At 33.0% G+C, this 16,482-nt stretch overlaps 1 protein-coding gene across 1 annotated transcript in view; it reads right to left on the bottom strand.

The window, feature by feature from the left end:
• Positions 1–16,441, bottom strand: part of LOC143044964 (ubiquitin-protein ligase E3C-like) — a 28,874-nt gene extending 12,433 nt beyond the window's left edge. The window contains exons 1-10 of the mRNA XM_076217246.1: positions 16,308–16,441; positions 7,938–7,991; positions 7,568–7,642; positions 6,607–6,738; positions 5,650–5,762; positions 4,866–4,999; positions 4,175–4,328; positions 3,496–3,746; positions 2,863–3,002; positions 1,294–1,469 (exon numbers count right to left, since the gene is read on the bottom strand). Of these exons, the coding sequence (XP_076073361.1) occupies positions 1,294–1,469; positions 2,863–3,002; positions 3,496–3,746; positions 4,175–4,328; positions 4,866–4,999; positions 5,650–5,762; positions 6,607–6,738; positions 7,568–7,642; positions 7,938–7,991; positions 16,308–16,373 (1,295 nt within the window). The 5' untranslated portion in view covers positions 16,374–16,441. The remainder of the gene's footprint in view (positions 1–1,293; positions 1,470–2,862; positions 3,003–3,495; positions 3,747–4,174; positions 4,329–4,865; positions 5,000–5,649; positions 5,763–6,606; positions 6,739–7,567; positions 7,643–7,937; positions 7,992–16,307) is intronic.
• Between the last annotated feature and the right edge of the window lie 41 nt (positions 16,442–16,482).

Genomic DNA, 16,482 nt, shown 5'->3' with positions numbered 1-16,482 from the left:
ATTGCGTACACTAATAATTTTGGGGTCCCTTATAGCTTGATGTTTGGTCTGGATCAAGCCCTGTGTAAAAGGCCGTACTTTGACCTATTTGTTATTATCAGGTTGGGAACAACCCTCCCTCAGACAAGGGGTCATTTTACTGTTGTAGAGAAGAAAATAGAAATACCAAGGATGTGTAGAGTGCTACTATACAAAACCTTTGAAAACTTTGTTTACTCAAAAAGAGGAGAAATACATTATATTTTAAACAACTTTTCCAAAAGAGGGGTCGACTTAATTTGAATTTAATAAACTGTTAAAAGTAAATGTGTTAACAATAACATGGTTAAAGTCCAGGAATATTACAAAATTTTTTGACATGTTTTGACCATTTAATACCAGATAGATATATAGTTCTTTGGGAAAATATGAGCCCTTTTGTACTAAAAAGTGTTTTTTACAAAAAAATATATTATAACTTATATTCACCCCTCATAAGAGAGATATTTATAACATTAAGGGGTTGTTCCCAACCAGATTATAACTTGGGGGGGGGGGGGGAATTGTCTCATTGGCAGTCACACATACAAATAATAAAATATTGAATCTGAATCTACATAGACCAAAGTTAATTATTCAATTATTTCTTGGTGAACAGGGAAAAAATACTTCATAAATTAAAGAAATGTCAAACAACAAGTGATAAATCAAGTTTTAATATTGTCAAAACCTACTATTTTATGTTTACAAAAAAAAAATATAATCGCTCGCCTTTACTTTTCATGTTTCGCATAAAAAAAATTCCAAATAAAAGAAAATTTTTTATTAAAATTTTCAAATCGCTCGCTCGCCCCAATTTTTGGAGTCCAAAAAGCCGTAGAACAAGAAATTAAATTGGTGTGGCCTTAAATAGGTTGGTATACAGTATTTTAGGAGTTGTCTTTATTCTTATTAAGTGTCTAAGAATATTTTTATTGTTGAATGCTTCACTTAAAATAAACAGAGGAAGGACCAATCATCCATATTCTACTGAATGTTGGGTCTCTAGTACATTTTGAGATTCTGGTAGCTCTTAATTCTGAACTACCTTCTATAAACATATTAATTTTCTTAAAACTAAATTTCACATCATTCTTTCAACTAAAGGAGGGTTATAACTTAAACTTGATAATTCTTATTAAACATTTAAAAAGAGATAAAATAAAATTGAGGACTGATCAATCTCCAAATGAGTGAATATCTTTATACAATGTATATGTACTATTGCCATTTTAAGAGATCTAATACATTGTACATAAATAATGAATACATTACCTTTGTTTATGGATGGATAGATTAAACTGTGACATAAGAGAATAACATATAACACACACACACGACACATCTTGCTCATCTAACTTTCTATTTTGACTGAGACATCTAACAACAGCATGTACAAACTTCTGGGAATTCAGAAATGCCACAATATCTTCATGCTGACTTTTGAAGTTCTATAAAAGATTAATTTTAAAGTTAATGCATTTCATATTGTAATCCACGGGAAAAGTCTGAAATAAATCTTATCTTATATAAGGGATGTCTGTCCTAAAAAAAGCACAATTAAGAATGTAAAGTTACCAATCACTAGGATACATTAGTCCTCTGTTATATTTAACTGCCTTGTAAAGGTACTGATATTTTTACACCTTTAAAATTTGTTACATATATAACAAATATATTCGACTTATTGCTTAAAGTATCTCAGAAAAGATAATGTTCAGCAATGAAGCATGCAAATGATGTATTGATCAGATTAACCCAGAAAGATAGTATGTACAACATAAAATCACTTAATTACTGTTGACATGTTGCTCATAGCCTCCTTGTTTCTGAGAACTGGACCTAGCTATGAAAACTTAATGTTGATCACTGATCCACGAAATGAGTTTATTGTGTTGTTTTTATTTTAATTCCGACTTTTTTATGTGACAAAATAATGATATTTTATTGACATTTTACAAGGTTTCTCAATTAACTATGAAGTAACCAGTTCTTTTACCTTCTAAAATATAAAACTGTATACTATACAAATAGTAAATGCCTTTGCCTTATTGGAATAAGTATCCTGCTACATTTGTCACAGGCAAGACAAAAACCTTTTTATTATGACTCATAATTGATACGTCCTGATATAACGTGACGGTACCCAAATTGCACCTATTTTGACAGTTTTTTCATCTACGTTTTTTTATGATAAAGACAAAAATGTCCATTCTGTGTTTATTTTGTAGCCGTATCCTTCTTTATTATAAAGGTACACCAATTAAATTTTTATTCCATATGGAATCATAGAAAAATTGGTCTAAACTGACCTCCATACCATCAATGATTCTGAAATGAGGAGTACCCAAATTGCATCCATGCTTAAATTCACATCGTCAAAAGTCTAATAACAGAGCTTTTGTTTAATTTCTTCAAATATTTAGAACAATTGGATATTAGTCCATGCTTACTCTTCATTATTTTTTAAATGGATACTTGTAACATATTGTATTTGCTCATTTTAAAAAGATGACGTTTTGATGACATCGCATGGCGACGTTTCAGTACATTTTGCTTTTTCAGTAAATACTTCATCTGTTGATAAATACTGTGAACGTTTTGTGCATATCTAAATAGTTTTACCTATGTTGAAAGATGTGCTTAGTATCAAATCATAAAAATACAAATTGTTTAGTCTCTATGAAATCTTGTAAAATTTTCGCTGCTAGTTTTGCTAAATAGGTGCAATTTGGGTACTCGGTGCAATTTGGGTACCGTTACGTTATATACATGTGGAAGCTCAATTGCTTTATCATTATTAATGCTTTTAGAATTTTAAAATCTTTGCTGAGAATAACTTACAATATTTGAATCTGTCTCCATTTCCTCCTCTTCTGAATCAGAATCTTCATGAGAACCAAACTTACTATGAACAGCAACACATGGTAAAAGTTGTTTTAGAACCAACAGTAAGTTCAGTACATCTGGGGTAGACATAGTATCTACAAAAAATACAATACACATCATGGCCATGATTATAGCAACCCCTTTTATTTTAACTTAACTCTGATATTAATACAGAAACTTCACAATAATGAATATAAAATATAATGAAGAGAAATAGTGTTATGTCAATAAGACAGCTGCCTATATACCCAACATTGTTTTTTTATCGATCATGTATTCAAGATCATTTTTGCAGTTTTCAGTTTTAGTATATGTTTAAAATAATAGATCAATGACAAGGGCAATTTATCAAAAATATTCATTTTATTGAAAAATAATTTATCTAAAGAGAAACAACTCTTTTAGTCTTTACTTTTTTTAATACAATCAATCTCTTCAACCTCAACTCATTTTCAATTATCAAAAAGAACCCTTACCCTTCCCCAAACATCATAAAGATGGACTGTACATTCCAATAAATATTCAGTTTATTCTAGTTATTGTACATGTAATTCAATAAAATAATGACTTAAGCACACAGATTTTTACCCAAATATCTTTCAGCAAATGTCACTACTGCTGTTAATAACCATTGAGTCTTTGGTATATCTGCCATATCATCAGATTTTTGACCTTTCACCTTTGAGGTATCACTTGTCTGTTGAAGAAGTGCTTGTATGAGCTCAACCAGAGGAAATGGAAATTTGTTGTAAGCCATTGCTGGTAGAAGGAATTGTTCAATCTGTTCACTGAAGGCTGGACAGAAGAAAGACTTACACAAGGACTTCAGGATAAACTGACTATAAAAATAAAAAAATCAATTATAAGTATGGTAAATCAAAGATAAATTGCTGTTATCAAGCAATTTTTTCTCTAAAGCCATTTTGAAAACTTTATAATTTAAAAAATCTTCTTAGACAATCTTAATAGAAATGATAAAATCATAAATTAGAAGGAAACAGATAAATGGTGTCTGGTGTAGTTTACATAAATCTGTAAAGCAATGAACTACATATTAACACGACTGTGAAAGGTGCGGTTTCTGAACAAATAAACATCTAATGATCCTACTATATCAGTGTTACTTAGATGCAAAACTTGTGTCTACTCTATTTGTTATTTTGAATAATCAAATATCTTTTATTTTTAACAGTATAAGGGAGTCAAAAAATAATTCAAACATGATAACTAAACATACAGGTATAAGTACTTTCATGAGTATACTGACCTAAATACTTTGTTCTTTGCCTCTGTAGCAAACACAATAGGTGACATAATGAGGGAAAATATACTGCCTGCTTGTGGTGTGGGTGGTACTGTGGATTTCTCTAAGTTAGACGGTACTTTAGCTTCAAAGATAGTCCTCATATACTCAAAGTAACCTGAAATTAGTAATGATTACAAAAGATTAGTACTCTTGTTTCTATCTTTTGTAAACATTTGATACAACAGAAAAAAATACATTTCTTTAATTTTAAAAATCAAAATGAAAAAGAGATCATGTGTACAGACTAAGCTTAAAAATTTAAAAAGGATATGACAATATTATGTTCTATTTTCTATTTTGATATATTCACATCCAGAATTGCTAGTCACAACTAATGTACAACTGTTAGCAACATACACCTGACATCCAAAAATACCATAATGTGAAACTGCTAGTAGAATAGACAGGTTATGTTTTTGGAGATTTTTTGTCACTTCACTGGATGTGACATTTAAACATATTTAGCTCAATCTCTGTTCAATTCATTTACAACTTGTCTGCACATGATATATACGGTATTGCCTTATCTATCTTTGAAGATAATAATTGTAACACTAGATGTATTTTTTTTGGTTTGTGCTGATCGGTTAAAGATCCAATTACATTCATCCAACACATGAATAATTAAATGTACCTATTTTAAATTGTTTACCTTTTTCAATCAGGTGGGACCAAATAACTGACAAATAACTGTGATTTTTGTACAGAGCCCGTGATGTGAATGTTTCTAACATCCTCATTGGTACTGCTATAGGTTGTGATGTATCAGCTATGGATACCAAGTATCTGTTGATACAAGAATATTTTATTTATGAAAATGATCTAAATAAAGTTTTCTGAGGACTGATTGTATCATTCAAAAGATAAATTCTGTAAGTGTACTGTAAAATGTCAGACAGTTTAAGAACTGTTACAGCAGGTTTCAGTGAGTATGTAGCTAGAGGTAATATCTTTGGTTAGCTTGCTTGTTAGCTGAACCGTGAAGTCATTGTTAGGTCAGGTATACTACCCTCCTTTAGAAGTAGCCTAGTCCTACAGACAGATAGATTGGTTATCTGTCAGACTAGTCTACTATTAAAGGAGGGTAGTTTAACTTACCTAACAATGACTTCACGATTCAGGTAACAAGCAAGCTAAGCAAAGATATTACCTTTAGCTACATACTCACTGAAATCCGCTGTAAATCAGAAACTTTTTCTGTGTTATTATAATTGTGAAAGTTATGACAAATACATCTCTAAGCATGAGAAAGAATCTGTTCCTTGTTTTTTATCTTCTTTTTCAAATACATTTAATTTGACAGTAACATAGTTTAAGTATCACAAATAAAACAGTCAGTCAACTACCCCATTTGTTTATTTTGTGTACATGTAGTTCATTCTTGAACTATATAGGTACTAACTAAATGCATGTATATAAATATTTCATGTAAATACCTTAAGCAAAGGACCAACAATCTGTTGATGAGAAATGATCTTTGTGGTTTTTGACTATACACCCCAGCAATTATATTTTCTTTTGACTTCATTATATTCTGACAAAGCCAAATCTGTAATAGAAATCATATCAAGCTACATTAGTATGTTATTTTCTTGAACTATGAAAGGGCATTCAATTTGTTTTTTAAGAAAAAAAATGAGTTTATTATTTTAATTATGAAAAAATATCAGATTTAATAGGAACATCACAAACTACCGTATTAATGCAAAAATGATTTATAAACAGTAAACCATCAGAAGCAAAGGGTTTTGTGTTTTACAGTGAACATGTATCATGTTTACTACTATACAATACATAAATTATTCTTAACATAACAATTATTTACCTCAGCATAGGTACCGCAAAAATTTAATTTTTCATTGAAAACATATTTCCTTAGTTTGATAATTGGAAGCTTATAGTCTTAGTGCAGTAAAGTTTCTCAACCTAGCCCCCCCCCTTAGTTCTAACATGTTTTGCTTTCATAATCATTATAATCATAAATCAAATGGAAGTGAACTTTACGGTCGAACAACAATTTGTAAGTATAATGTGTTCTTCAGTTATAAACCATGGTCATATCCAAAGACATACAGTACAGCGGGTTATTTTCGTGGGTGTAAATTTTTTCACTTATTTTTGCAGACAGAAACAAAATCGCCATTATAAGTTCCACCAATCTAAAATGTTAAATTATCAGGTATTGATAAAAGTTTTGAATCCGCCAAAATATTTCGTATGCTTTATTCAATGAAAATCGTGAAATATTACATCTGCAAAAATAAGCTGCTATACAGTATGTCAGTTAAGAAGGTTTAAAGATGCATCATGCTGCTATGAAAAAGTTGTAAATTTATGAAAGTTACATTATGTACTTGTTTTAATTAATACAAGAGAATATAATTAATAACTACCAGTCTTTGGCCATCTTTCTTCACATCACAAAAATAACCTAGTTTGCTAGTCAACTTCAATAAAAAATTAGCATCTGTGGAGTTTTTCTTTAAATTGCTTTCTTTATCAAACTCAATCCTCAACCGTTCAGCCTGAAAAAAAGAAAGATGTAATGTGTCAACTTGATATTACTTAGTATATATGCTCTGTATTTTTCAGTCCTAAAAATCAATAGACAATTACCTCTTTTATTTTATTATTATTTGGTGGAAATGTTTAATTTACAATGTATGTTAATTTTGATGTTCATGTTTAAAATGTTATAATTTTCATAAAATACACATTTAATAATGTTTTTCTTGATTTAAAAAGATTATTTAATACACAACTGTATTGGTATTTTCTTTTCCATAATTTCCGACAACATTTCAAAAACAGTAATTTTTTTAAATATCAACCTGAAGATTTTCGGTTCTAAGTTTTTCATTGATTGAAAACTAATCATGAAATCAAGTTTCACATTAAAAAAGATTGATACAGTCACAATATCTGATAACATTAAAACTATATAAAGGCTTTGTGAAACCATGTCTATCATGTCTATTGCTTGTGATAGGTGCTGTCAGTTTTCATTTCTAAAATGAAAGAAAATAAGATATTTCAAAATTAAACACTTATATTTTTTTTCTTAAAAGGCTTATGTCGACAAGTTTCATAAAATTTCATGAAGATTTCACCAAGAACTTGATGTTAAAAAAAATGTAACTGCAGACAGAAACTAAATGTAAATGCTGCCAACTGTGACCGGATGTAGGATTGCTATGTCTTACTTCCACAAAAAATATGTTGCAAGCTCCACAGTCAAAAAAGAACAATTAATTTTGTTTATAAACAGAAACAGTAAGGATAGTATGTTCAAAGAAGTGAAAACAAACACAAATTTAATATCAGATTCAAACCAAACTGAAATGATATACTTACACATTTCTTTCTGACAGAATATCCACGATAATAAGACTGAATGCATACTGTACTATCAGCTCTCCTTCTCTGGTCCTGTAATAGTCAAATGGTGTTTTTAATAAATCTATCTTGATTACAATTTTAGATAGAAACAGTTGATTATAAAAAGGCCTTATTATAGCCGGGTTCAAAATTATTTGGAAAATTAAAAAAATGCAAACATATTTTTAATGAAAAGAAAAGAATTCATCTGTAATTGAGTGTCAAAATATAAACATTTCAAAGCCAATACTTACACAGGGTTTGTAATGTATTTATATTACTTTCTGTTTATATTGAATTAAACCACTACAGTTTTTTGATTTACCAGATACATGTATTTAGTTACCTCTCTTTTCTGTCTTTCTGTTTGAGCTCTCTTTATCAAAAGCTCTTTATCATCCTGAAAAAAATAAATTTAGGAAAAAAAATCTTTATTGAATGAATATCTATTCATACATGTTATTGTACATGTACATTGCATAGTCTATTGAGAAAGCATTTCACATCATGAGAGCAGTCATAGCCTTATAGGCCATCAGGAACCTAAATGGCTCTTCTTGATCTCTTTTGTCTGAATATTCAAGTAAAAAATCTGCTTTAAATCAGAACAAAAGTCAAATAAAAGTACATGCAACAGCATTCATGTATGGTAAGTACATGTACCTTGGAAAGAACATTTTTCTTATGATTTCTGTTCTTCTGCTCTGAAGTCAAACTGCAGTTTACCTCAGCATGTCAGTGTGATCTTAGTCACCAATGGTTAAATGTAATCATTCAGGGTTGTCTGTCAGAGTACTTCCTTGGCAAGGTTTTCATGAACTTGACAACCTAACCCCCACCCTTCTGCCCTCCAAAGCAAAATAATGCCCCCTCTGCCTTTTCAAAAGATACATTTACCAAATTTCATGCCTTAGAATAAGGTTAAAATACAAGTAATGATCTCCAGCTGAGCCTAGCAGTATATACATGTATTCAATGATTAATACACTGCCAAACAGTGCCCTTAAAATTTGGGTTATTGCGCTAAAGTGCCCTTTCAGACAACTAGCACCCTTCTGCCCTGAGATTCAAGCTGGAACACTGGTGTGACTGCGAATGAAAGTCAAAGTTCAAATGAATTAAATGAATGAGAAATTGTAGGCTGCTGTACATTTACAGCCTAAAACAATAAGAAAAGCCTTTACCCCATACTTGGATATAACAGGTCCTGGCATGGCACATGTAAATCTATTCAACAGCCTAATTTATATCAATTCAATGTGCAAACACAATATGAAAAATATGAACCAAGAAAAAACTAATCAACTACAGGCTCCTGACTTGGCAAATGCTTGGGAAAGGCATTGGGCACACTAAAATGTAAAGGGTTAAACATGTTTGTGAGAGCTTAACCCTCCCTCAACTTTGGACAGAGGTGTAACAGCACATTGAACTTACGGACTATCCGACATATTGTACATACACAGCAATATATATTTAGATACATGTAAAAATGTACATGCATATAAAAGTGTTTAAACCTGCTGCATTTATTTGCACCTGTCCTAGGCCAGGAACCTGATGATGAGTGGTTGTCTTTTGTTGATTGTTTTTTTATATAGGTTAGACTGTTGGTTTTCCTGTATGGATGGTTTTACCCTAGTCATTTTTTGGGCCCTTTATAGCTTGGTTTTCCGTGTGAGCCAAGGCTCTTTGTTGAAGATTTGGATTGAGAGTTGTCTCATTGGCACATCTTTTTATATCTTTCTTTTCTTTTTTTTTTTAAATCCATGTACATGTAAGTACCGATAAATACAATATTTAAAGATTTTACAACTGTGTTAAGTTGACATGCATGGTCCATAGCCTTTTAAAATAAATTTATTTAAAAGATCAAATCAAAATTTATGGGCTCAAATATAAGAAAATGATCTCTTGTGTCTTCAATTTTCATATAGTTTCCCCATGTCGAAATGAAATAATCAAACCTTTAAAAAACAAGAGTGCACACGCTGAAATGTCTCGCCTTCTATACTAATCATTGATATTATGTTGATAGTCCTAAGTATAAAGCTAAGCTTTATTACAACTGTCACATAAACTTAACATTAACCAAGATAACTAAACAAAGACCAATGAACCTTGAAAATGAGGTCAAGGTCAGATGAACCATGCCAGGCAGACATGTACAGCTAACAATGCTTCTATACAACATATATAGTTGACCCATTACTTATAGTTTAAGAAAAATAGCCCAAAACACAAAAACTTAACACTGTGCAATGAACCGTGAAAATGAGGTCAAGGTCAAATAAAACCTAGACGACTGACATAAAGATCATAAAATATTTCCATACACCAAATATAGTTGACCTATGGCATATAGTATTAGATAAAAAGACCAAAACTCAAAGACTTGACTTTGACCACTGAACCATGAAAATGAGGTCAAGGTCACATGACATCTGCTCGCTAGACATGTACACCTTACAATCATTCCATACAACAAATATAGTAGACCTATTGCATATAGTATGAGAAAAACAGACCAAAACACAAAAACTTAACTATAACCACTGAACCATGAAAATGAGGTCAAGGTCAGATGACACCTGCCAGTTGGACATGTACACCTTACAGTCCTTCCACACACGGAATATACTAGCCCTATTGCTTACAGTATCTGAGATATGGACTTGACCACCAAAACTTAACCTTGTTCACTGATCCATGAAATGAGGTCGAGGTCAAGTGAAAACTGTCTGACAGACATAAGGACCTTGCAAGGTACGCACATATCAAATATAGTTATCCTATTACTTATAATAAGAGAGAATTCAACATTACAAAAAATTTGAACTTTTTTTTCAAGTGGTTACTGAACCATGACAATGAGGTCAAGGACATTGGACATTTGACTGACGGAAACTTCGTAACATGAAGTATCTATACACAAAGTATGAAGCATCCAGGTCTTCCACCTTCTAAAATATAAAGCTTTTAAGAAGTGAGCTACCGCCGCCGCTGTAGCCACCGCCGCCGGATCACTATCCCTATGTCGAGCTTTCTGCAACAAAAGTTGCAGGCTCGACAACAACAAATTTGATTATTAACATAATCAATAGCAGTAAGCAATGGCAAGAGTTTCTAAGTTACTATTCAATTTAGTTCAAATTGAAAAAGATCTTTATGATTAAGGCCATAAACTGGGATTCTAAAGCATACAACAATTAAGTCTGTTATTGAAAGGGCACAATTGGTGCTCATAGTTATACCTACAATCCCTCCATTGCATGTAAAACTATAAATGTACTACTATGTAAGTCTGTGTGTCTACATCTACATCTATACTATTGATCTGCAGTGGAAATCCATAACGCAGATACTGCTGTGCAAACGTCAATCTGCGTGCTCAGTATTTACAAGTGCAATTAAAATTGGATAAAAACAGGTGGTTTCTGTTTACAGCTGCAGTCTCCAAAGTTGCTCCTTGAAGCATTCCAGAGATGTAGCTTGGAAGGCTTCAAAAGGCAGGCTGTTTAAGTCGGTGATGATGCGTGGTATGTAGCTGTATTTGTAGGCATCTGTGGAGGTACTGATCTGAGTGAATTTTTCTGGATGGTATTGTCTTGTTGAGGTAGATGGTCTTTTCACGTAGGATGGTATGTTGACTGCCGCCTTTCCATGTGTTGCTTTGTAGAACATGCTTAGTCTACTGGATTTCCATCTAGATTTTAACGTTTGCCATTCTAGGGTTTTCATGATGTTGGTAACTGTCCCTGGTTCTCAACTGTATGTTGATGTTGCAAATCTGGCAGCTCTTCTTTGGACCATTTCTAGGGAGTCGATGTGATGTTTTCGGTACTGATCCCATACTGCAGAGGCGTACTCAAGATGTGGATGCACTAGCGATGTATGGGCCTGCGCTTTGATGTCTTGTGGACACTTCGAGATATTACGCCTTAGGAATCCTAGTAATCGGTTGGATTTTGTGATGGCTTTCCTGATGTGTGTATCCCAACTGAGATCTTCTGACAATTCGACTCCGAGGTATGGATATTGGTGTACTGTGGTAAGTTGTTGTCCCATCATTTCATACTCTCTTATCCTTGGATTTTTCTTTCTTGTTACCCTCAGTGTGTAGCATTTAGCTGGGTGGAATGTCATTTGCCACCTCTCTGCCCATTTAATCAGTTCTGTTAGATCTTTTTGTAGTTGTAAGCTGTCCTCACTACCCTTGATGGATCGATATAGTAGCGAGTCGTCAGCAAATAGTAGGGTTGATTTTGATGATATTGTTTCTCCCATATCGTTGATGTATATCAAGAAACAAAGTGGTCCTAATACTGTACCCTGTGAAACTCCTGATCGTACTGGTTTGTTCTCACTGGTTTCTCCATCTAGACATACTCTCTGGTGTCGCTGAGTGAGCCATGCAGAAATCCATAGTAGAGTGTTGTATGTTATCTCATAGTGAGCCATTTTCTTTAGAAATCTTTGGTGGGAAACTGTATCGAACGCTTCCGAAAAATCAAGGATAAGCATGTCTTTTTGTCCTTGAATGTCCAGTTCTCTTGCAACAGTTTCTATGGTGTTAATGAGTTGGGTTTCACATGATCGGTTACGTCTGAATCCGTGTTGGAAGTCGTATAGGACTAGATGTTCCATGATGTGCTTGTAGATAATGTGTTCCATGACTTTACAACATATTGTGGTTAACGATACAGGGCAGTAGTTAACTGCTTGACTTCTGTCCCCCTTTTTGTAGATGGCTGTGATATTTGCTTGTTGCCAATCTTCAGGAACTTCCATGCGCCTAGCTACATTTACGTCAAAACGCACGGGCGTACACTTGAATTTTGAAAATAAAACAAATGATCGACATAGAATAAGAAAACTGGTCAAAAGCACATCAGCCTTGTGCTTCTGTTTTCAATGGATTGTAATTTTGAATAAAAAGGGACTAAATTTACTCAAATAGATCATTTAATATATTTGTTCGAATCTTTTGTAAAAGTCTGAATCTACTATGAATTCTACGTACTTTTCTTCTATTTAAAGCAATTCACTATCTGCTCAGATTCGAAATGCTGTTTGTATTTTTGTTGAGCCTGTGATTTATGTCCCAAATGCGAGACAAAGCGGCGTCAATATTTAGGTTCCGAATGTGGATAAAGTCTTTTGAATGACTCTCCGTGAAATTTTACGAAAGTTGGACAGAAACTGTTTATGATCAAAAGAGTATTCAGAGCAATATAATAATGCAATTATATCTTTAATTTTCCAGCATTTTTAGGACAAAATGTATTTCTTTCTGCAATTAATAAGTGGTTGCAGTTTGGGCTTACATTTTGTTATTTCTCAACTACATTAACTATTTGTCGAACCTTCATCAAATTTTATGAAAATGCCGAAGAACCTTTTTCTATGTCTAATGTCTAAAGCTAAAATTTTGAAAGCATTTGTTTTCGTTCATTTTTCTGTTCTTTTCTGATAGACAGATAGCCGGACTCTTCTTTTAGCAATTAATTGTTTTACATGCTCAATTTATAAAACCTTCATAGATTATATTGCTCCTCTAAGAAATATTTTTTTTCGTGTTCATTAAAAGGTGCTTTTGTTGATTGTATGCTCACTCACGGCACCCTTTAAACTTATTTAAAAGTAATATTGGTTTGGATGTTTTCTTTAAAACCAATGACCATTAGGCTAGCTTCCAGTTTAACATGATGAATAAGTTAACATATTACAAATTTTAACCAAAACAAATAAACCATTTAGATTCAAAAGTATGTTGCTATCAATGATTTTTTTACTGACAAGAATCATTATGGTATCTCATTCTCGATAGCTGTCCCTTTCGAATCCACTACCAGCAGGTGCTTCAACATTGAGCAGTTGGAACCCCTCATATCCCTCGCCAAAGTTCGGGCGTACACGTAAAAATGACCCAGCTACGCCACTGACTTCTCCTCTGTCATAGACTGTTCAAAGATTTTTGTGAGGAATGATGCAATTTCGCAGTGTGCTCCTTCCAAGACTGTCTCAAGTTGGTATTTCATCTGAACCGTTTGCTTTTGTTGGGTCTAAAGGTTTAAGCTGTTTCTCAACCCCTTCCGATCTGATATGTAACTTCCTGATGTTTGGAGTTGTACTGGTTCCCATGTTTGGCATGTTTTCGCTATCCTCTGTAGTGAAGACACTATCATATAGAGTGATTTTCCTTTGCTGTCAATAATATGTTCTCCTAGGTTGTTCTGGAGGGGGGTTATTCCCATTGTGTCCATTTTCCTTGTACTTCCAAAAATTTTTGCCAAGTCTTGGTTTAGGGTTTTCTTCGTACTCTTAATTTAGGATTTGTCTAACATAGTTGTCGTGGGCCTCGTTTATTGTCTTCCTGACAAGTTCTCTCATCTATTTGTACTGTCTGTGGCCACTTCCACTTGTATTTTTGTCCATCTGATGAGTTAAGCCTTTTTCAACTGATTTTTATAGTTCGTTCTTATGTTGTACTGTTATACCACTGTTTGTTTAAATGTGTTACATATTTGTTTTTCGTTCATTTTTTTACATAAATAAGGCCGTTACTTTTCTTGTTTGAATTGTTTTACATTGTCTTATCTGGGCCTTTTATAGCTGACTATGAGGTATGGGCTTTGCTCATTGTTGAAGGCCGTACAGTGACCTATAGTTGTTAATGTCTGTGTCATTTTGGTCTTTTGTGGATAGTTGTCTCTTTGGCAATCACACCACATCTTCTTTTTTATATTATTCCAATTTTTCTTGGTGTCATGTTTTTAAGCAGCATTGTATCTTCGCTGTCTGCGTTGTATCAGTCTTTTAATATGTGTAGAGATCCATGGAACATGTTGTTTACTACGGGAAAGGGCAGGCGCCGCACCCTCTGAAAACGGCCTAGCTGGAACACTGCTACCTATAGTCTTCTGTGGGATGAATTCTTTGGTTGCTTGTAGTATGATCTTTCTGTAGTATGTCCAGTTTTCTTCTACGGTGTTTTCTTCCATGTTGTTAATTCTTGTTCCAAGTATTCTCGAATGTTTTCTTTGAGTCCATTCATATCACCCTTTTTGAATAGGTGCAAGAGTCTGGGTTTCTTTTTTGATGTTTTGGCCTTCATATCTATATTTGCTATGACTACATGGTGGTCACTCATTCCAGGATGTACTTCAATATTACTTACAAGTCCAGGATTGGTTGTCATGAGTAAGTCTAGTGTGTTTTGTCCTCTAGTTGGTTCATTTACCAATTGATTCACAGAGATCTCCATGGATGAAAATTGAGCAATGGAGGAACTTTCACCATCATCATGATCATAAACCGTATCTACACCGTACAGTGTAGCGCGATCGAAAGTATTTCATCCCTCCACATAAGGATAGGTGAACATCCTATTTCATTGCTTATTTAAATTATATTTATTTGAATTTTCATTATAAATACTATATAGAAGTATATATATTTTCAATAATTGACGTTAGTAACCCTTCAAAGGCCAAGCCTTCATGCCCCCTCCCTTTCCCTTAGTCGAGAATGACCAATAGCTATCACGAAGGTCCCCATGTTGTTTACTTGCTATTTTTGTTAATTGTTATTGGGGTTAAAAATTATGTGGAGCTTATTTTTCACTGACACTGTCAAATTCAGAAGTCATTAACCCATTAACGGTATGGCTGGTTTGCAGCAACAACAAAACGAGTCGTACGGGTTATGTAAAAGGTTAAAAAGATTTGTAAAGCAAACGTTGTCAAATGAAAAGTTTTTTAATGACTTTATCTAGCAAATCGATGCTATGCAACATGCATCTTTCTAGTCTGAATAGAATCCGGAAACGCGGATGTATCAATTTGATTGTAAACTACGAAATGAATTCGATACAATATTTCTTTACAGGAAATATTAAAAGTTTTTACTTTTTAACTTTTAAAGAAATTCTATATTATTGTTACAATACAGCAGTACTTGAGTTATTTGCGATGAAATAATACCTACTGTTTTACATCTTATTAATACTTCTTAAAAAGGGGGATGCTGATTGCGTAAGTCAAAATAAAAGCATGTGTTCGACTTGTTAAACTTTGCTACTGGATTATTAATTTATTTATTTAATCTGAATTACATTGTATCATAAGCATTTGCAGAAACTTAGTTAAATAATTCGACAAATGAATCCAGATAATATTCTCCTGTCTGGTTTGTTGATCTACCTGTACAAGCTCAGGTACAAGTGATTAGCGATTTTAATTCGGATATCCCTCATGATCAGGCGTTACAACTGTATTGGATTATACTATTAAAAAAAAAGCCTGAGGGTTATGCAATTACATGCATTTGATTATAATTGCTAAAAAAAATGGTGTCAGGCTATAAAAACGATTACAGTTTTGAACGATGGCGCGGGTCATTTGAAGATGGCGCAAGACATTTGAACAATGGCAGGGCGCATCATCGTTAAACAGGCCATGGGCATGGAGATCCCTGATTCATGTCATTATTTGAGATAGTTAAAAAAAATGACCTAATTGGAACAGATTGACATTTACGATGAACAGAATATTTTTGTACCTTTCTGAATTATTCTTAATTGTGGGATATAATATAAATGCAATGTCATTATAAAGGACGTCACATTATTTTATAGGACTATGCAAGGATGTAAAATCAGCTCCTTTCTATCAAAAGAAAATAGTGTAATAATTGAATTTGATTATCTATGAACCTTTTTACTTGCTCCTCTTAAAGATTGTACTGGAGCTCGACGGAAATTTCCCTCAAAACTATACATCTTTCACTTTCTTCGTTGTCTGGATTGTTGTTATTTCTAGAATTCAAGGGAGTTAATAAATGTTAGAATTTATAACAGCGTCAGTGATTGGTCTTAGGAAAAAGAAACG

This window comes from Mytilus galloprovincialis, chromosome 1 (genome assembly GCF_965363235.1).
Source record: "Mytilus galloprovincialis chromosome 1, xbMytGall1.hap1.1, whole genome shotgun sequence".
NCBI classification, from domain to species: Eukaryota; Metazoa; Mollusca; class Bivalvia; order Mytilida; family Mytilidae; genus Mytilus; species Mytilus galloprovincialis.
This window is presented reverse-complemented; position numbering and strand designations above follow the sequence as displayed.